Consider the following 22,378-nt stretch of genomic DNA (forward strand, 5'->3'; position numbering starts at 1 on the left):
CTATTCTTAAAATTATTTATTTTATGCAAAATAATTATTAATGTTTTTAGTACAAATTTATTGCTGCTTATTATACAAAATAAAAAATAAGTTTATTCATTTTGTTGGATGCCAAAATGTTGGTTAATTTTGCTAGGAACATTTTTTAGCACATACTGAGTCTGTGAAATGCGGTCACACTGCTCTGCATGTTCCAGATATGCCAATTGTGTGATGTAGACGAATTCGCCAAGTGCGTAAAGTGAGTGTGCGTGTGTGTGTGTGGAGTGTGTATTAGTAACAGCAGGTTTCAACGTCGACAACGTCGACGCTTTCTCCGCCTTCACACGCCCCCCGCCCCCAAATCGCATCCAGCATAGGCAACAAACAAACAAATAAACAACAAGCAGCAGCAGTAGCAGCAACAATTGAAGAAGTTTTTGCACCGTTTGCAACAAGATGCAACAGAACGCAGCCAGCAATCCATTTTCGGTGGCCGCCTATGGCGATCGTCCGCAATTGGGACTGGATGTGGAATTTGGCTCTGACCCCGCCAGCGGAGCGGCATTCTTCCAAAGCGATGGACGCAAACACGATGATCTCAAGCAGATGCTCGACAGCAACAAGGATGGCCTCAAGCTGGAGGCAATGAAACGCATCATTGGCATGATTGCGCGTGGACGCGATGCCAGCGATTTGTTCCCGGCTGTGGTCAAGAATGTCGTATCCAAGAACATTGAGGTGAAGAAGCTGGTCTATGTGTATCTGGTGCGCTATGCGGAGGAGCAACAGGACTTGGCATTGCTATCGATATCGACGTTCCAGCGGGCGCTAAAGGATCCCAATCAATTGATACGCGCCTCAGCGTTGCGTGTCCTCTCATCGATCAGGGTCAGCATGATTGTGCCCATTGTGATGCTGGCGATACGCGACAGTGCCGCCGATCTCAGTCCCTATGTCCGCAAGACGGCGGCGCATGCGATACCCAAGCTCTACTCCTTGGATGCGGAGCAAAAGGACGAATTGGTCACGGTCATCGAGAAGTTGCTCTCCGATCGCACCACGCTCGTGGTGGGCTCAGCTGTGATGGCTTTCGATGAGGTAAGCATATGCATATTGTAAGGTTTCAGCATCAATAGCTACTCAGTATATAAATAATACTGACTTTTAAATCGGAACTGAAAACGTGTTAGAAAAATACTAAAGCTTGATACTTGATACAATCTTGATTAATAATGGGAAACCATTATTCCTTTATAACGTACAAATCCTTCCCTAATCTTTTCTTTTCACTACCCTCAGGTGTGCCCGGAACGCGTCGACTTGATACACAAAAACTATCGCAAGCTGTGCAATCTGCTCGTCGATGTGGACGAATGGGGTCAGGTGATCATAATCAATATGTTGACCCGTTATGCGCGCACACAGTTCGTCGATCCCAATCCCGATGAGGAGCATGGGACAAATGATTGTCTCGATGGCGATGGAACGGCCAATGAGCGTTTCTACGATGAGTCATCGTCGGCCAGCGATGACGATGACAATGACAATGATGCATCCAGTGGCAATGAGGGCAAAGCGAAGAGCAACAATGTCAACAACAATGACAAGGAGCACGACAAGGATACGAGTGGCAGCAGCGGCGGCGGCAGCAGTTATCATATCGATTTGGATCATCGTTTGCTTTTGCGACAGACAAAACCATTGCTGCAATCGCGTAACGCATCGGTTGTGATGGCCGTGGCCCAATTGTATCATCATGTGGCGCCACGCAACGAAGTCCAACTGATTGCCAAGGTCCTCATTCGTCTGTTGCGCTCCCACAAGGAGGTGCAGAGTGTTGTCCTCAATTGCATTGCATCGATGTCGTCGCGTCGCAAAGCGATCTTTGAGCCGCATCTGAAATCATTCTTTGTACGCACCAGCGATCCCACGCACATTAAACTGCTCAAATTGGACATTCTCACCAATTTGGCATCCGCATCGAGCATTTCGCTCATCCTGCGCGAATTCCAAACGTACATCTCGAGCAGCGATCGACCATTTGTGGCTGCCACCATTCAGGCAATTGGACGATGTGCGGCCAGCATTAAAGCGGTCACCGAGACCTGTTTAAGTGGTCTGGTGCATCTGCTCTCCAATCACGATGGTGAGTTGACAACAAGAGAGAGATAGAATGAAAGTTTAGTTAAATACTAACATTTATTGAAATACTAAAATTCTTTTATAAATACTGAATCTATTTAAATACTAGAACTTATTTAAATTCTCTAATTTATTTAAATACTACAATTCTTTTTAAATACTATAATTTATTTAAATGTCAACGATATCGAAACTCATTACTTATATGATGAAATTAATCCTAGTCTAGGAAGCATTTAATCTGAAGTAATTTGAAAGAACATTTGATACATATTTCTCAATTTAATAGATGATGATATGTATTGCATTTTGTTTCAAAAGTTTAAAATCTTTACATAAACTGTGAATTTAAAAGAAAGAAAAAAGTGCATTATATATAAATTCTTGTAAAGATAGCGCTCGCTGATTAGAACAATGTGAATGCAGCTGGCAGCTGTATCTCTCCCTCTCTCTCTGAATCATACAAATACTATATATGGTATACCATCATCAGTGTTAATTGCCAGCAATTGACTATGTTGTTGAACCGATAACTCGGTTATTTATATTAAATTAGTTTATATCATAGTATAGTTGTCAATATAATTGTTGAAAGAAAATCGACGAAATTTTGTCGAACGGAATAACTACTGCAATACATTTGAATTTAAATGATTGTAGCTAAATAGCACTTATTGTATATTATTGTATTATAAGTAGATTGGATTGATAATACAAGAAAGGAGTACAGATAACAGATTAATAATGAAATTGAGCCAAAACATTGTAGGGAGCAAGCTTTTAAAGAATTGAAGGGAAAATGTTATACTACAACTAAATTCCCTGTTAATCTTTAATATTATGTTCCTTCTTGTATAATTAATACTAACTTTACTATAAATACTAAATTTACAGCAAATACTAAATTTAATATATGTACTAAGCTTAGTAATTATACTGCAAATACTAAATTTACTATGTGTACTAAAGTTAGTAATTATACTATAAATACTAAATTTAGTAAATTTACTAGAAATACTACAATTTAACATGAATACCAACTTTACTATTATACTAAAAATACTAAATTTACTTGTAATACTTAGTACTATAAATACTATACTAAAACACTGAATTTACTATTAATACTAAATGATATAAAAATACTAAATTTACTACATACTACAATTTACCATGAATACCAACTTTACTAAAAATACTAAATTTACTTGTAATACTAAGTACTATAAATACTATATTAAAACACTAAATTTACCATTAATACTAAATGATACAAAAATACTAAATTTACTAGAAATACTACAATTTACCATGAATACCAACTTTACTATTATACTAAAAATACTAAATTTACTTTTAATATTAAGTACTATAAATACTAGTCTAAAACACTAAATTTATCATTAATACTAAATGATATAAAAATACTAAGTGTTTTTTTTATAAATACTAAATTTCTCTCCTTTTTTTCTTTGCAGAGCACGTTGTTGCTGAGAGCGTGGTGGTGATCAAGAAACTGTTGCAGAGCAAAGCGGCCGAACACTTTGAGATCATCACCCAGATGGCGAAGCTGATCGACTACATCAATGTGGCAGCCGCACGTGCGGCGATCATTTGGCTGATTGGCGAATACAATGAGAAGGTGCCGCTGATAGCGCCCGATGTGCTGCGCAAGATGGCCAAATCGTTTGTGGACGAACAGGATGTGGTGAAGCTGCAGGTGCTCAATCTGGGCGTCAAATTGTATCTGACCAATCCGCAGCAGACATCGCTGCTGTGCCAATACGTGTTCACGCTGGCCCGCTACGACACCAACTACGATGTGCGCGATCGTGCGCGCTTCTTGCGCCAATTCATCTTCCCGGCCAGTGGCAAAAGCAGCGTGCTCAGCCAGCAGGCGCGTCAAGTGTTCTTGGCCGCCAAACCGGCTCCGCTGCCCGAGAGCAAGTATCGGGATAGCAATGTGTATCAATTGGGTTCGTTGTCGCATTATCTGAATATGCCAGCGTCGGGTTATAAGGATTTGCCCGCATTCCCAACGGTTGCACCCGACTCCAGTGTGCGCAACATCGAGGGCTATATGCATGAGAAGTTGCCCGGCGATAGTTCGGGACGTGGCAAGCATTCGGGCGAGGAGGCGCAGCAGGGCGCGGCTGCTGGTGCCGCTGCTGGTAAGGAGAAGCAACGCAAGCAGGCTAAACGTGACAAGGGCTTCCTTTCCGAGTCGGACAAATCGTCGGCATATTCCGAGTCGAGTGGCAGCGAGGATTCCGACAGCAGCAGTGACAGTTCATCCAGCAGCGACAGCGACGATGACGATGAGGCTGACGAGCAGCAGCCCAAAAGTAAAGGGCAAGCCACCAAGCAGCTGCCACAAGCGGTGGCCAGCAATTCAGCTCCTGCTGCTGCTGCTGCTGCAGTTGCTTCTCCCAATAATAACAACAATAATGCTGTCGAAGATTCGGGCACATCGGACAGCGGCGAATCCTCGTTCTACAGCGGCAGCGAGAGCAACAGCAGCGATGGTCAGAGCAGCGACTCGGAGAGCGAACAACCTGCGGCATCAGCAGCACCAGCTGCCAAAACGCAAGCCAAGGCAACAGAGACAGCTGCTAAGGCGCCCGCCAAGAGCAACTTGGATCTGCTGCTCGATCTGGATGATATACCGCCCATTGGACCCGTGATGACGCCCTCGCTGGGCGGCTTCCTTACGCCGGGTAAGTGCATCGAAAAGAGTTCATAGAATGGGGTTTCTTTATTGTTACGCTAAGGTTTACACTGAAGTCTTACGACCTTTTATTGTTGATTGTTTTTTTAATTGCTATTTATCATAAAAGTGATTAGAAAGTTTGCTTATTTTCGTCCTGGAAGCTTTGCTTCTACCCGTCATCCATAGAGTAGATGTTTATTATTTTTATTTATTGTGGAATACTTTACTTTTCCAAAATGTTATTTAAAGAAATATTAGGAATACAGTGTAAGGTACATAATGGATTTTGTTGAAAAAAGGTTTAAGACACAGTGGTATTTCCTCTGATTATTAATGTAGGTTCTGTCTTATAAACGGTTTAATCGTTTTCTAGCGATTATTAATATTAGACATTTGAAATATTGTTTCTATTTGAAAGGATTCTTCGGAAGTGATTTTTAATTTGGAATCATCATTTTAATGTTTAAAATGTATATTACTTTGGAATAGTTTTGTAGTGTGAACTTTATATTTCATTTGATTAGTTGATAGTTCTGCCGTGTAAACCGTCAAATTTGGAGTGATTATTAATATCAGAGATTTTTTAATATTAAAATATTTAGGAAAAAGGGTTTTGCAAGTGATGTTTAATTTGGAACAGATTTATGGTGGAATTTTTATATTAATGTTCAATGTGAATATTAATTTGGAATAGTATTGTAGTGTAAACATAATACTTTAATAGATTTTTAATTTCAAATAATTCTGTCGTGTAAACGGTCTATTTAAATTGCGAATGACTACTTATAAAGAAGATGAAGAAAAGGGAATTATTATTTACATTTAAAAAGGTATTAGGAAGTTATTTTTTCTTTGAAACTGTTTTGTGATGGAATCTTTTTATTACTGCTGAAAGTGAGTAGTTTTCAATAGTTTTGTAGTGTAAACTTTATCAAAACGTTTCTTAAAAGTTTCGACATTTTGATAGATGCGAATTTGTACAAAAAATCAAGTATTATTTCGGTTTAAAAAGTGTTGGTGAAAAGTATCGCAATGGTCGAGTAGCAAACTATTTCATAAATTAGATTAAAAAACAATTGCAGTGTAAAAGGGCTTAAGACCGCAGTGTAAACACCATTAAGTACGTATTAAGTGCAAATATTAAATGCTAGTTCTCTACTTTGTAGGCACACCCGGTTTACAGGCGACGTTGCAGCCGCAGCAAGCGCGTAATCGCATCGAGCTCGTCGGCGCCTCGCACACGGACTTCAAGCACAAACCGCTGCTGAACAAGCTGCAAGGACACGGCCTTCAGCTGGGATATCGTTTCACCCGCTCGCCGCATTTGTATGCGGCGGCAATGTGTTCGATTGAGCTGCACTTTGAGAATCGCAGCGACCACGAGCTGACCAGCATTCGCATGGGGCAACAAACACTGCCCCCAGGCATGCAACTGAGCGAGTTCGCTCCCATTGCACAGCTGCAACCGGAGCAGGTTGCCAGCGGAGTGCTCGGGGTGGATTTCAATGATACAACGCATGCGATTGACTTTGAGTTGGTGTCGAGTGCGGGCAGTTCGCGTGTCCAGCTGAAGCCTCCGGTGGGTGAATTGGTGCGTGCCGTGCAGATCAGCGAGAGTTTGCATCGCGAGGAGCGTGGCAAGTTGCGTGGCATGAACGAGCATCAGTGTGAGCTGCGTGGCATGCAGCGTGAACTGCTCGATGTGGCAGCATTGAAGCAAAAGATCTACGAGTGCATCAATGTGGCGCACACGTTCAGCTCGACGACGGGACAATTGCATTGCTTTGCCGGCCAAACGCTCAGCTCGAAGAGTCTCGTCCTGCTCACGTTGCAGTGGCAAACGGATGAGGCACTCACGCTGCTCGTCAACTGCGAAAAGATGGTCATCGGTTCGATGGTGTTGAATGAGTTGCGCAACGCGTTGCAGCTCAGTTTTTCCATCTAAATTGATTTTGATTTGAATTGAGTGTTGAATCTTTTAACTGAATCTGAAGCAAAGCAAAGCAAAAGGGAAAATCATTACGTAAACTAATCTATTCATTTTATATTATTAAAAGCACATTCTATGTACTCTATACTTTATACTTTATACTGTGAACAATTATTGAATTGAGAATTGAATCCTAAACACATTATTTAACCACTTTCATACATTATAGGTTTGCGTAACAAAACGAGATTCCAAGAGCAACATTTTGATTATTTTTTTTTCTTGTTTGTTGTACTCTTCAAAAGCTGCTAAAACATTACGTAAATCATTCGATTACATTTACATAAATATAAACAAAAAAACTGAAAACAAATGCGATCCCAGAAGCAAGTGCAGAAATTATGAACAATTTTATTATAAAAAGAAAAACGCAAAATGAGAAAACCCTTTTAATCAATGTTGTTGCCTATGCGCGTGTATGTGTGTGTGTGTGTGTATTTGTACTATAACTAAATGTGTATTAGTGTATGCATGTGTGTGTGTGTTTTGATGTTGTAACTCTGTTGCCTTTGTGCTCTATGCGGCCTTTTTCAATATCGTAGCAAAAAAAAAAAGATAAGAAAAAAACGGAAAAAAAATGACATACATAACGATATATAGTATATATACAGATCGAGGGCTTGCAGCACAGCACTAATTATCCAAATGTTAACCGAATTGTTGCCTACTACGAACAAATTCCAAAATAGTCGACTTTTGATTTTGATTAGCAACTTTTTCTATATACAACACAATCTTTCATTCTGTTGCCTAGCAAATTGTAGCGCACGCAATCCGATATACCAAGTACATATGTATATACTATATATACATATATTTGTATACTATATATACTTGTAGATTTGAGATGACTATTTGCATATACCAGCCAGAGAGAGAGAGAGAGAGAAGAGTTAGCAGTTGAAACCTATAATGGAGCCTAGCTCCCATTTTGTTAATCAAATAAATAACTAAACCAATATATATATATACATATATATAAGTGAGTGTATATGTATATGTATGTGTGAGCCAGCTAATCCGTTTCCTACGCCAACTTTTCAAGCTCCCCCTAAAGACGATAAAAAAAACAAAAAAAACATTTTCGAGGCATTTTTCATTTTTGGCTTTTTCGAAAATTAAGCAATTGAATGTTGAAATATTTACATACATACATTTTTTATATATAATATATACTATTATTATGATGATGATCGTTAGGCATTCAAGTTTCAAATTTCCACTCTTAAAACAAAACTCAAAAAGTAAAAAAAAAGAAAAAGAAAACTAAACTATGAACAATAATCATTTGTCCAATAAAAGAAAACAAACAATGCGCAATTATTGTTGATTGGATATGATGCAAATGAATAAACATAAAAATATTATTATATATTGTATGCTTTTTAAACCTATGCAAGATGAACTCTACATCTAAATCTATTGAAATAAACACAGCGTTTTAAAAATATTTAATTTTTCTCTTCTTTTATGTGGGGTGCAAAAAAAAAAGTGAGCAATTAATGTTTTTTCTTACCTTCATTTTGAAATATGAAATGACTAATAAATTTCCTTAAGAGAAGAAATTTAATCTTTACTATAAATGAAGAACATTTCGATTTTGTTTAGTTTTGAATGTATCTTTGTTTATTCACGCTTGTTTCTCGTTTGCTTCCTCCGTTTTATTTGTGTTTTAAGGTTTTTTGAGTTCTTAGTTCTTTTGTTTTTGTTTTGGGGACACACACAGAATAAACCAGCAGCAAACAATCAGATTCAGATCTGCCAACTATATATAGTCATTATCTCGCTCACACACACACTTCTGCTGCTGCTGGCATTTGAAAGATAGTTTTTTTGTTCTAGTTAAGTTTCTCTAAGGTTATCATTTTTGTTTTTTTTTTTTAGTTTTAGGTTAGGTTAATCCGGTGAACAGAACGGAGAATGACGTAAAAGGGGCACATGCTCGCATTGCATACATAAATACAATATAGTTGAAATTTTTTGCTTTGTCGATGCCAACACAGCCAACACGGTGGCGTATACTTAATTTCACATTTCACGCTAAGAAAGCAACGACTAAAATTCTAGCATACTTTTTTGCGCTAATGTGAAATTGAGAATACGCTACGCTTGTTTTTTTTATGTTTTTGTTTTTATTTTGTTTTGGTTTGTCTTTCTCACGTATGCGCTTTTTTTATTTGCTTCATAGTTTTCTCTAATTTATTGTGATTTTCTTTTTATTTATTTGTTGTTGAATCTGCACAATTAAAAAGCTCAAGTTTATGCTTATAATATAAACCATTAAGTTGTAGTTTGTTTTTCATTTCATCTTTTTGTTTTTGGTTGTCTTCTAGGTTAGTTTTGGATTAGGTTAGGTTGAAAATAGCCATGAGAGTGGTTGAGTAGGTGAGTGTGAATGAGAGCGAGAGAGATGATTGCTTGCTGCCAAGAAATAGAAATAGGAAAAATTCCAACGGATTTTGCAATCGGTTTATAGCAAGAAAAGGTTGCCCTTTTTTTTAAGTAATCGAAAAATTGTAAACAACTCCAAAAGTTGAAGTATAACTCAGTGAATCAAGTATTAAAGCACATACCAAACAGTAAATTCAAGAAGCCTGTAATTTTTAGACAACATAGTCTACGCAATTTTATTGTGCAATAAGGCTGGGTTGTTTTCTTTCTTAAATTCATACTCGAACTATATAAAATCATTAATTTAATATTGATATGACAAGCTTCGCTTAGACAATAAAAAAAAGTGTTGTAGCTACTAACTTTGGTTTGCAGTGCGGTCACTGTGAATAGAAAGAGGCGACATGGGTTAATGCCAAACAGCTGATCGGGACAAAAAAGTAAATTCTTTAAATAAAACAATAACAATGTCTGGTTATGGTATAGAATATATGTAGTTAATTTAGTTTTGATTTTTCTTGAACTTTTACCATTTGTTTAGCCTTAACCCATGCTTGCCCCTTACTATTTACAGTGGATTCACTGAGTTCAAAAGTTAACAACTACAACTCTTCTTTTCTTCCAAGTAGAAGCTTGCCAAATCAATATTCGATTAGTGATTCAATACACTTAGAGCAGGAAATTAAAATTACTAAAAACCCAGCCTTATTACACGATGTAATAGAGTACATTATGTTGTGCATAAATTACAGCCTTCTGGCTATTTACCGTTTGCTCTGTACTTCAGCAGTGCATGAGTGAGCCAGAACAAAAATAAGTTTTATATATAGCAGTAGAGATTAGTATGTTGGATGAGCAATGGCAATAACTTTGTATATATGTATGTATGTATGCTGATAGTGTAGGCTATATATGCATGTATAGTATGTGTATAGGATATAAGATTAGGTATTATACTTGGCATGAGGATGATTGCGTTTAAATGATTATTACGACAGACGAGAGAGTAGGTTATAGCTTACGAGTGCGTTTCTCTGCGTCTGCTGCGTCAACGCGTTTTACTCGATTAATCATATCATAGATACATATAGTACATATATGTATGTATGTGTATATATGGTATTTTGTATACATAATATAGTATAATCCGACGCGACTTTCGTTTGGTTTTTTGCTTTTGCTTTCATTTGTTTCATATAAAACTAGTTTGCTTTTTTTTTAGTATATCTTTATGTATGTATGTATATGCAGGTATTTATATATATATATATATATTTTGTTATGTATATATATATAGTATGTGTATATATATTTATTTATTTATGTATGTCTAGGGATGATTTTCAATCACTTATTGTTACGTACGGTGTTTGGTATAACATGCTTCGCTTGGACTGCTTTTCCGTATTCCATCTTGTTCTTCTCCATCATTTCGTTCGATAACATGTAAAGCATATTTGGGTGTTCATGTGTATTAGTGTTTTTAGCGTGCAACAATCGTAGCTCAATTTTTTTTTGTTGTTTGTGTGTATATTTTGGGACTCTCAATCTTCAAAACGGACGGAGTAATAAATGAACCAAACCTCATTTCTCTCGCCTTGTACTATCGATAAAGTTATACACAACTATCGATAATAGTATCGATAGTATGACACTATTGCCCGTTACACAATAATGTGAATCGTAGAAGAGCATTTCGAGCGAGAGAATGATAGAGAGAAAGAGAGCGCTTTTCACTGATCACTTATTCGTTGCTTTTTGCTTTTGTTTGTGTGTGAGTGTGAATGTGTGTGTGTCTGTGTGAGTGTGTGTAAATGTTTCTAGTTTGCAAGTTGCTCTCAATCAGATTGATTTTCTCAACGTCATGTCAAAGTTAAACCATGCGATTGATGGTAAAATCATAAATTTGACTAAAGTAAATTGTTTTTCATGTTCACGTTGTAGTCTAGGATTTATAGGACAATTCTTCTCCCTGTATTATCAATGGGATAATCTACTCATGTACATGCTAGATTTATGTGTTAACTCTGACATCCAGTTGAGAAAATCGCATCTGTTGTAACTTTTCGTTTTCCTTTGCTTAGTTTAAAGTATTTCATAAGCTTTTTTTTGCCTTAGCTTTGTTTTTTTTTTTTTTTTTTTTTTTTGTTGTTTTGTTGGTGTATAACCTAAACACAATTGTAAGCTACCGATAGGGTATATTATTGTATATAGTAGAATGCGTGTGTATGTCGCTGTTGGGTATATATATATAAATATATATATATAATAACTATGCGGGATCTAGCCATGTGCACATAATATGTTATGTGTGTTTATGGACTTGTGTAAGATTTCTGGGATTAATGTAAATTTTTGATTACGCCATTATTAATCAGTTAGATGAGAGTATATGCTATTTATGTTGTTTGTTGTTTGTTGTTCTTGTTGCTGTTTAGTGTTGTTGCTTTTGCTGCTGCTTCTATTTGACGTATTAGCTGCTACATGGCCTTGCCTTGGGTTAACTTTAGTATTTTGTTGTGCAACTAAGGCCAGCGCAAATCCATTTCCATGTGCTTAAAGTTTCTTATACCAATAGAGATAGTGTTCTCCATCCTCGACCATTAGCTCATCGACACCTGTAATCGTTGATAGGAATTAATTTGAAGTGCTTTTTTAGCTGTGCACCAACTTACCAACAGGCGCAATAAGCTGATTCCCAGGCGTATTGTTCGGATCAGGTAACTCGGGCAATCTGTAGAGCAGCCAGTAATGATATCTACAAAAATCAAAGCGTTAAATAATATCGATAATTTCTATATATTATATACTCGTATATATGGGCAGCGACTTACCCTCGCGGTTCTTCCTTTTTTGCCATAGAGCGTATGCACATAGTGTCCATTGGGCCATTCACGGGCCTCGAAAATGAATCTGTAAGCGATACAATTTTATTTAGTTATGTTCTGATTGATTATTTATCTGTTGCTATGATTATTTATATATGTAAATTAAGTATTTCAAATTCATATAGCTAATTTATAGTTAGAGAAACTAAACTTTGGTACTCTACTTCTGTACTCTAACACAGTATATTTCTGGTATATACCAAATGTATACAGTATATTTGTAGTATCCAACTTTGGTATATTCTGTACTCAATTGCGACATAGTTATGGTATATACCTAATGCACTTCTCGTAACTTTTTAGTATTTGGTATATTCCGCGGAATATACATTTCGGAACTTTTATGGTTCCGAATTTGGTATATTCTCTTCTTTAACACAGTATATTTATGGTTATACCAAATGCTTTTTTCACCAGTACTTTTGGTGTATTTTAAGTCAGTATATTTATGGTATATACCACATTTTATTATCAGCAGTATATTTTAGTATATTTGCAGTATCCAACTTTGGAATATTCTGTGCATTTTCCATTAGAATATTTATAGTATAAAACTTTTGGTATATTCTGCACTCCAACGGACTATAGTTATTATATATACCAAAAGCACTTCTCAGTAGAATACTTCTAGTATATTTTTAGTTTCCAACTTGGGTATATTCTGTACACTATTGTGACATATTTATGGTATATACCAAGTGCACTTCCCAGCAGTATATTTCTAGTATATTTATAGTATCCAACTTTGGTATATTCTGAATTTAAACGTCTTATATATAAGGTATATACCAAATGCACCTATATACAGTATATTTCTTTACAACTTCGGTACGTTCTGTACTCTTTTGTGCCATATTTATGGTAAATACCAAATGCACTTCTCAGCAGTATACTTCTTGTATATTTTTAGAACACAACTTTAGTATATTCTGCATTCAAACGCAGTATATTTAAGGTATATACCAAATGCACACTCCACTAGTATATTTTTAGTATTTTTGTTGTTGGTTTACCCACCTTGGATCCATTTCAGCCGCCTGTGTCATGGCCTTAAAGAAACTGGTGTTCTTTGGTGAGACAAGGGACAGGGAGAACGCTTCGGTGACATTGGAGCCGACCCACAGAGTGTACGTGTACGTGATATTCTTGGCATCCGACTCCTCGGCCGATGAACTGAGTCCAAATGGCAACGCCAGCTTCGGTTCACCATTCTCTGCAAGCACAACAACTGCATGATGATGCGAGGCAAAGCCAACCACAAAAGTAGAAATAAAAAAACAACAAAACAACAAATACCTGTGGGATCGCTGCTCTCGCGTATGACATGATCACATTGCAGGGCACGGACAGCGCCCAATCCCTTCCAGCCGAGGGCGAGGATAATGTCCGCCGTGAGACCGACACCAATATCGGGTTCCTGGCCATCCTGAAGCGGCTCCTCGCTCCAACCGCCATCGGCACGCTGACGACTCAAGATGTAACGCGAGGCGGCCGTGCGATTCCAATGCCCAGCCGGATCATACTCCAGATCCTGGAGAGCTTGCATGGCCAGGGCAGTGCTGCGCAACGAGCCAAAGCTGCCGCGTTGATCCTGCAGACTGGCCAAACCCCGTGCGGGGCGACGCACAAAATGCTGCAGATGGCGATGCCGATGATCGGTGACAATGCAACGCAACGCCAAGATGACCATGGCAATGGCATCGACACTCTGATCCGTCACACCGCTGGCAATGTCCAGGAGTCGGCGTATCTGACGCTTGCGGACATGCGCCGCCGAGCTGCAGGCGGAGAGTGTGGTCAGGGCGAACTCAATGTCCTGGGCGGGTTCATGATGCTGCAGAGTGGCAACCAAGTCGTGGCCATGGAAATGCTTCGGATCCTTGCACAGCGAACCCAAGGCAAGCACATAGCGTGCCAGCTTATCGAGATTGAGCGGCTTGGGCAGCGTATGATGGCGATCGAGCATCGCCAGTATCTCGATCTCCATCTCCTTGACGGAGAGCGTATCCTCCAGATCCTGGATGACCTGCAAATGTGCATCGGCACTATCGTTGGGATCGCGACCGCCCGACAGCTCCTTGGCCAGTATGACGACATGGGTATCGTTGGCCCAACCGTAGTCCGAGGCACGTTTCTCTTTTAGCCAATCGAGGGCACGCAATATGGCCTCCTGTTCGCCCTTGTTGGGCGTGGCCGAGCCAAAGGCATCCTGCTCAGCAGCGGCAACTGTTAGGTTACTTAGATTGCTGCTGCTGCCAGCTGGCGACTGCGCTGCAACGCTGGCGATTTCTTGTTGCTGCTCCACTGTTAAGTTGGCTGCTGCTGCTGTGTTGGTTGTGGTCACGGTTGTTGTGGTTGTTGTCTCCGCTAAGCTCGAATTGCTGCCGCTGCCGAAGCTCTGCTCGTCGCTAGCATCGTTGTTGTTGCTATTGTTGTTGTTGTTGCTGCTGCTGCTACTGATTGCGGTTCGGTTCTCATAGTCATTATTAGCCAACGGCGACGGCGCTGCTGTGCTGGACGTTGCGTTAACACCGGCGTCGGCAGCGACGACAGCGTCGGCAGACAACGTCGCATTCTCAGCGAATGTTGGCAGCGGCAGCGTCAGCGTCAGACAGCCGATGATAAGCAGCAGCAAAAGCAGCGATGTTGACGGCGGCAGTGAGAGCATCTTAGTTGTTGTTGTTGTTATTGTTATCGTTATGCTGGTCGGTCAACTGTAAGAAGTAAAAAGAGTGTGAGAGAGAGCAGATGAAGAAGAAGAAGGGTAATAGGAAAGTTAGCAAGCAAAAGCCATCATCACATACTACATAGTAGTAACAGGAGAAGAGGAAGAGGCAGCAACAGCAACGTGACAGGCAATGAAGGCGTCGCCTTGAACTGAATTTGCTGCACACCGTCACAGCGCGCACACAAACACACACACACATGTGCACACATGCAGAGAGCCAGAAGCTGGCTGGCAAACATGCACACACACACATACACACACGCATGTAAATGCAATAATGCATATTGCTAACGTCATGACAATTTATCGATAATTAAGACAGAAGATCGATATGCATGCCTGTCCCACCTCTATCTCTCGCTCTCTCTCTCTCTAGCTACCCATCCTAGAGCTGCCAATTAGTCATCAACAAAGCACAACACTTTGTACATAGAAAGTTGCCAACGGACACGAGCAACTACACAACACTGAAAATTGTGTGTTGGTTGAGAGAGGGGCGGGGTAATTTATACATGTATGTGGATGTTTGTGTGTGTGTGCAATTTTGCTGGCAACAATAAAAGTTAATTAAGTGGCAACAAAAGCCATCGTTGACGCTGCTGATGCTTACATAATACAATAAATTCTACTATGCAAAAATGTTTAATCAAATTAACGCCAACAACAACAACAAGAGCAACAACAGCAGCGACTGCAGAATTGCTGCCGGAAAGTTGGCAATAACAACAACAATGGCGCTGACTTGCTCTCTTCTTCGTCTCCTTCTTGTTCTTCCTGCTTGCTGTTGTTGCTGCTTCTCATAATTAAGTGCACTTTTGAAAGACTCGCGCGTGCTCGTTTTCTTTCTCTCTCCCTCTCTCTCACGTATTCACACTCACCCTACCTCCCATTTCACACTCAGGCAGCCAAACACACCCACACACACACACATACAGATGCAAGCGACACTTGCTCAACTTTAACTTTATTATGCTGCTGCTGCTGCGACTGCGGCTGCTGCTGGTGAATGGGAAATGGCGATGACGCTGTCGCTGTTGTCTCTTACTTACCTGCTCTTTCTCTTTGCTCGCGTGCTGTCCTTGTCGCTCGCGTTGGCGTTGGCTGTGGCTGCTTTGCCAATTGCTCTTTGAGCTGTGTCTGTTTGTATTTGTGTTTGTGTCTGTCGCCTATTATATTCTTTGTTGTTGTTGTTATTGCTGCTACTGCTGCGTTTTGTGGTTGTCGTTGTTCTTATAGCGTTTGTTGTTGATGTTGTTGTCGTTGTCTTGTTACTGCTGCTGCTGCTGCTACTGCTGATGTCTATTGATTTTTTATGCCCAGCCAGGCTCCCAAAAGGACGGCTAGGCGACGTTTGTTTAACAGCGCGTTCAAACAAACACTCACTCACACACACGCGCGCGCACACACACACACACGCACATAGACAAGGGGCGCTAGCACACACACAAACACATGCTCGCACAATCAATAAATTATGAATGACTAATTTGAGTTGTTGTTGTTCGTTCGTTCTTTCCTTCGTTTTCTTTTATTTTATGTAATCGCTGCTCGAAGTAAAAGTAATAGAGTCGCAGCAGCGTAAATAGTTGTTGTATATTTATTATTGAATTAGCACTAACGGTGAATTAGCAATTGTTGTTGTTGTGCCGCTCACACACACACACCTACACGTACACGAAAACAGTAACACACGGACACGGACACAGACACTAACACACTGACTCACACAGCTGTTTGCTGCGCTGTCGCCGCCCCTCTGCCGCTGCTCTGTCGCTGCTCCTGCGGGCGTTAATTGCTTATTGCGTGGGCTGCAGTTGAGCTTAAAAACAACAACAATTGTTGTTGTTGTCTCTGTCGCTGTTGTTGTCGTTGTTGCAGTTAGTTGACATTGCTTGCTTCCTCTTCTCGCTGTACTTGCTGTTGTTGTACCATTTACTTCATTCCTTGTTATTGCCTTTAACTATTTTGTTGTTAATTTCTGCTTTTACTGTTTCTCTTATTTTCCGTGTGTTTTTAGTATGTTTTTTTTGTTCTTTTTTGGGGCCTAATCAAAGTTGTGGCGGTTGCCGTCCGCTCTCTGAGACTGAATGTCGCTTTCGCTGTCGCAGTCGCTGTCGCTGCATCGCATCATCGCTTCACATGGTGTCCTGTGCCTGCAGCGTTGCCACTTTGCCAACAGCGATGCCACTTCACGCAGGATGTGCCAACAATGTGGCAGCGCTCTGTCCGTGTTAGCTGACTCTACAGCCCGCCGCTCAGCAAGGACAAGCACCAGGCGCTGCCAACTTATCCAAGAAGGAGAAACATCGAAAACAAAAACTCAACGAAAACATCGAAAAAACTTTAAAGCAAAATAAGCAATATGATTTAATTATAAACATTGAAAATATATTTGTGGAATATTTTTAAGTGAGATAAACCTCATTAGATTTAAATTACAAACAAATGGCGAATGAATCACAGTTAAGTCGCAGATCGTTTCGAAATTTCGAAATCAACCTAGCGCGCAGGGTTTAAGTCCTCGCTAGTTAGATTTTGGGAGGATTTTCATTCAGCAGATTGCGAAACGTGGTTCGTTGAGTACGAGTACAGTAGACGCTCGTGAATTAGAACCACTTTACTTTTAACCATCGAATATTTTAATTAAAGCAACATAAAAAAACTAACTTTAAAATGAATGCATAAGATTTTCTTATTGAAAAGCGAATACATTTGATTTCCCTTTGGATTAAGTTAAAGGGAATTTTTACTTCCATAATGGGAAGATTTACTATTGAAAGCTTCGCATCAAATATTTCAACATTCATTTTTATTTTTGGAAAATTCAAATTACTAATAAGTTTCATTTGTTGGTTTATACTGTATAGTGAGTTTCTTATTCATGACAATATACAACATTTTTGATGAACTAATAAATGAAGGAACTTAAAAGCTGTTGTGTAGAAGGTAGAAACCCAATTTTATTTATTTTTCGATTGTACTATTATACAAATATAATATAAATATAATATTAAATGGTTAATATTGACATTATAAAGCAGTTACAGACTGAAGCCTGAATCGCTTTTTAAAAGGTGCAAATCCTGGCTAATGCACCCTTAAGCTGGGTGTTTGTCTGCGCTTCAAGCTTTAAAGCTGCGTTGGGCTTGGGGCTTAAAGTTTATGTAAATTGTTTGTGAAGTATGTGAAATTGTATTTTGTTTCAATGCTTACTAGTGAATGAATAAAATGCATGGATTGTCGACCCTTGACCAGGTCTCCATGTCAGGCGACCATCACTCACCTTTTCACTCACTACTTCAGCGCAGAGCGAGCGAATAGTCGATGTTGAGAATGTTTGTGTGCGCCTGAAATTTGATATAGTTTTGTGCTGTCCGCAAAAGCCGACAATTGAAAAATGCCGCCAAACCGCCGACGACGACGACTCGACGTGGACACGACTTTTGTTGTTGTTTTAGTTGTTGTTGTTGTTGAAGGATAGCAATTCCTTCCGATCCCCTTGGTGATTGCCTATCGTTTTTGTTGCGGGGCGAGTCGGAGCGTAGCAATTAAAAGAACAAGCAGCAAGCATATCGCTTACCACACTGAAATCTATATTAGGCAGCCAGCCAGTCGACCAAAAAAGCGAACCGAAAACAAAAGGCAACAAGGGAAGTTCCAACATCGGCTGTCCTTAGTCCTTAGTCCTCGCCTTGCCTGCCTTGCTGCCTTGCCTTGCCTTGCCCATTGTGCAGTTATGACAGGCGTCCCCCATCGGCATAGTTCAAAGAAAGCTTTTGTGCTCTCTCTTGCTCTCTCTCTCTCACTCTCTTGCTCTTGGTTTGCCTCTGCTCTCAGCGATCCTCGGCTTAGCAGCTGATCGAGTTGAATGTCCTGGCGTGCACCTTTTGCTTGCACCTTGCACACAATTTGGCGACAAATTGCCCATGAACATCATCTTTGTAATCCTAGACAACTCTTTAAGACCTCCTTAAGACCTAAGACCTTAGACTATCAGTCGATCAGTCTAGGCAATTGCTTCTTTGTATATTTATCTATCTCTTCGACTGTCTTTCTATCTTGAATCTTAATGTTTTCTAGCCGTCCTTTCTTGGCTTCCCAAATCCAGGACTACGGCCAATTGTCGATTGTTTGTTTCCGCCCATGCGCTCACAAACAATGCGATCGCAGCAGCAATTGCGCCGTGGGTGCAGTTGAGTTGAGAGTTGAGTTTTTCTTTCTCCTCGATCCTTGACTGCGATATCCTGCGCAATATTTGGCAACCCAATTATACAGATACCAGATTTTCTGTGTGTTTGTTTAGCCGGCGCTCGGCTCGACTATTTATTCAAGCCTTCGAGCAATCGGCGGCACTCGAAACGAGTCCTTTTCGATCTGCGAGAATGGACAATAGAGGCATACAGCCTTGAGCTATTATCCTGCTGCTGCTGCTGCTGCTGATGATCGTCTCGTCTCGTCTCGTCCTTCGACTGCCGTTGAGTCGAGGCTTAACGCAATTTCAAAACTCAATGTTTTGCATTCTCTTTACAACATTTTTATCCCTTTGCGTAATCGAAACAATTGTTGAGTTTGCTGAGGGCGCAACAGCAGATGATGATGATGATGGTGATGATAAAAAAAATATATATATACATATATATGTTATGTACGCAAAAGGAAAACAAAGAATGCAAAAACAAAAACAACAATGAATCGAAACGAAACGAAACGAATCGAGTAGTGAATCGTAAAACGTGAATCCATCGTGAATCGTGAATCGAAAACAATGCCAAAACAATCCAAAAAGTGCAGCGAACTGCGCCCTGATTACGCCTCTGAATGCTCTTTGAATACACACAGAGCACACTCAGAGTACTCAGCACTCGCCTGTGAATAGAAAAACGAATGCTCCTTGGGGTTGTAGTGAATGATGCATTCGACAAATAAAAATACATTTCATATGCAAATCTCAATCTAGTTCGGATAGATATGCTATTTATCTAGCTATTGTTATTAGCACTTGCCGAAAGCCGCTTAAAGCTCGCAATAAGCTGCTTAAAAGCTTTTCAAGTGCTGTCCAAATATTTATATGCATTTACCATTTAGTCAATATTGCTTTGCTTTTTATTACATTTTCGATAATCGCAATTTTACATTTAATGAATATTTTATGAGGTTTTGGGGTTTTAAAAAACGCTTTTGAAATGGAGATTAAGATGAGGATTTTTTGACAAAACTCTTAATGTGAAATTATTCAATTTGTTGTTTGAATATTAGTTATGGACTTAAAGTTATTGATGCATACAGAAATGTGCAATCAGTATTTGATAATTTTCCATTTATTTGTTATAATTATGATAATTATAATTACCTCGAAATTGAGTAAATTTTTTTTTATTAAAGAGTTGTCTTAATGTTTCCCTTTTTTATTTTAGATATTCTTTTTTTAATTATCCTATTTTTGTCTTAACTTTAGTCCACATTTTTGAATATTTTTCTTTTTATTCAATTTTTAGAAAAGATTGCTGAAATAAATCTAAATATATATAACATATGAATATACATATATTTTTATATTTTTTCCATTAAATTTGACGTCTGAAAATATTTGCCATATTTTTTATGCAATGTATTTATTTTGGTTTCTTCTCTTTAAGAATTTAAGTGATATATTTTATTTAAATTTCCTTAACTTGTAAGTAGTTAAGGCCTATTATATCTGAATTATATTTCTCATGCTTTCTCAATGAATTTCTCTCCTACTATTAGATCGTCTATTCCCTCAGTATAATGATAAGAAATCATATCTAGAGGCGGCCATTTGCAATCGATTTGCAGTCGATGTCACTTGATGGCGACCTGGCTGACACTCGAAGACTTTTCCTTCACTAACAACAACAAGAAATGTTGGTTATTATCCAGCATGTTGTGCGCTTTGCTTTTGTGAAAGCACAAAGGATTTCACAGGAATATTAGAAAGGAATATTAAAAAAAAAACGGGGAAGAAAGAATCAAGTTGAGAAATGAAGAAATAGAAAAACGAGGCAAACGGCAAATGGCCGCAAATCAACAAATAAAGAAACAAACTGGCAAATAAACATAGATATATGTTATACAGACTGACACGACGAGGACGAGCTGTGCAAAGGACAACGAGGACATGTGGCGAGGAGACCCTTAGGAAAAGTAAAGTATATATACATATATCTATATATACTACTGCAGACTCCCTTTGCTCTCTGGCTGTCTATATCTCACTTGAGGTTGAACATGTGCCTTCTCTTTTGCGTGGAGAAGGACAACGTAAAGTGCGCACAACAACACCCAACACCTAAAAGCCAGGACTATGAGCAAAGAACGAGCTAGGACATACAGACAGACAGACGGACAGACAGACAGCAAAGCAGTCGAGTCTCTAGCTAACTACGGACAGGACACAAGCCAAAGGACGCGCCAGTGAGTGGTGCCAAATGCTCGGTCCACGCTCCTTTGGCGAGTCCCTTTTGCTCCTTTTTGGTGCCCCGGCTAAAGTGAACTCTGAAGCCAAATGAAGCAGCAACGACAACGACAACGGCAACGTCAACGATGACGATGACGACGACACAGAACACATAGACACAAGGGTAGCAACAGCCTCGCGACTCTTACCGCCCTCTGGGTTGGGTTGGGTTGGGTTTGGTTTCGTCTGGGCTGGGCTGGAGGGTTGGCTTTGCCGGGTTGGTTCATCACATAAGGGCGGGTTCCTCTTGGCTCTCTGCCTCGTTGCCTCGCTGCCTCGCTGCCTCGTTTGCCTGGCTGGCGATGAAAGGCAAGTAAAGCGCTATAAGAGCAAATATGGCTGCCAACACCCGAATCCGACACGTAAAGTGACGCGTTAGCTGCGTTGCTATGACAACCCTGGTCTCGTCTCTCGTCTCTCGCTTCTCGCTTCTTTAACGTTTCACGTTGCTCTCAACATCAGCAAAAATGGTCGCAAAAACTTTTTTGGCGCCGCATTTTTTCTCTTTTTACTGCTTCCTTTTTTCATTCGATTTTCTTTTTATTTTTACGGCTTTACGACGAGAGGGGACCGAACGGTGAGTGGGTGAGGGAGAGGGGGGACTTGTGGCGAGGCTGCTGGGGATTTTGTCGTCCGGTCGCAAATAAAGTTGCTGAACTGCCCAAACGAATAGTCGGGACAGACGGCAGGTTTCGGATTTTTCTTTTCTTTTTTTTTTTTTTTTTTGGGGCGTTGTGCGACTTTATCTATCGGTCAGCAAAGTGGGGCCTTCATTGGCTTGCATTTAATGAGATTTTTTCCCTTTTTTCTGTGTGTGTGTGTGTGTGTGTGTGCAATTTTCCTTTTTTTTTCGTCGTTCTCTCGTCTTGTGCTGGTTTTCCATTTTTATTTTTTTTTGGTGTTGACTGTCAGCCGCTTTTTAAAGCTCAGCCAATATGACAGGTGAGTGAATATCAGAGGAATCTGCGATTCACTTTGTGCATCTGTCTGAGAATCGCATAGAGAGGTGCGTTTTATTTATCTATCTCTCTGCTGAGAGATTCTTTCATTGATTTTGGACGTTCGACAA

General features: G+C 39.7%; 2 protein-coding genes across 2 annotated transcripts; one reads left to right on the top strand and one right to left on the bottom strand.

Annotated features, from left to right (window-relative positions):
* The first annotated feature begins 174 nt into the window (after positions 1–174).
* On the top strand, positions 175–8,274 carry LOC132797169 (AP-3 complex subunit beta-2). The gene is made up of 4 exons (XM_060808712.1): positions 175–1,080; positions 1,282–2,128; positions 3,603–4,841; positions 6,001–8,274. The coding sequence occupies exons 1-4, from the start codon at positions 439–441 to the stop codon at positions 6,777–6,779; spliced, it is 3,507 nt and encodes a 1,168-aa protein (XP_060664695.1). The 5' UTR covers positions 175–438; the 3' UTR covers positions 6,780–8,274.
* Positions 8,275–8,688: 414 nt separating this feature from the next.
* LOC132797170 (uncharacterized protein CG3556) lies at positions 8,689–16,901 on the bottom strand. The gene is given in 7 exon segments (XM_060808713.1): positions 8,689–11,833; positions 11,891–11,973; positions 12,050–12,069; positions 12,071–12,128; positions 13,121–13,316; positions 13,400–14,817; positions 15,881–16,901. Coding segments are annotated over 6 exon segments (1,791 nt in total). The 5' UTR covers positions 14,772–14,817; positions 15,881–16,901; the 3' UTR covers positions 8,689–11,771.
* Between the last annotated feature and the right edge of the window lie 5,477 nt (positions 16,902–22,378).

The sequence above is a fragment of the Drosophila nasuta genome, chromosome X (genome assembly GCF_023558535.2).
Source record: "Drosophila nasuta strain 15112-1781.00 chromosome X, ASM2355853v1, whole genome shotgun sequence".
NCBI classification, from domain to species: Eukaryota; Metazoa; Arthropoda; class Insecta; order Diptera; family Drosophilidae; genus Drosophila; species Drosophila nasuta.

Coding starts and splice junctions, on each gene's coding strand:
- LOC132797169 (XM_060808712.1), top strand. CDS start 439: ATGCAACAGAACGCAGCCAGCAATCCATTTTCGGTGGCCGCCTATGGC. Junction 1,081..1,281: donor CTGTGATGGCTTTCGATGAG/GTAAGCATATGC, acceptor CACTACCCTCAG/GTGTGCCCGGAACGCGTCGA. Junction 4,842..6,000: donor GGGCGGCTTCCTTACGCCGG/GTAAGTGCATCG, acceptor TCTACTTTGTAG/GCACACCCGGTTTACAGGCG.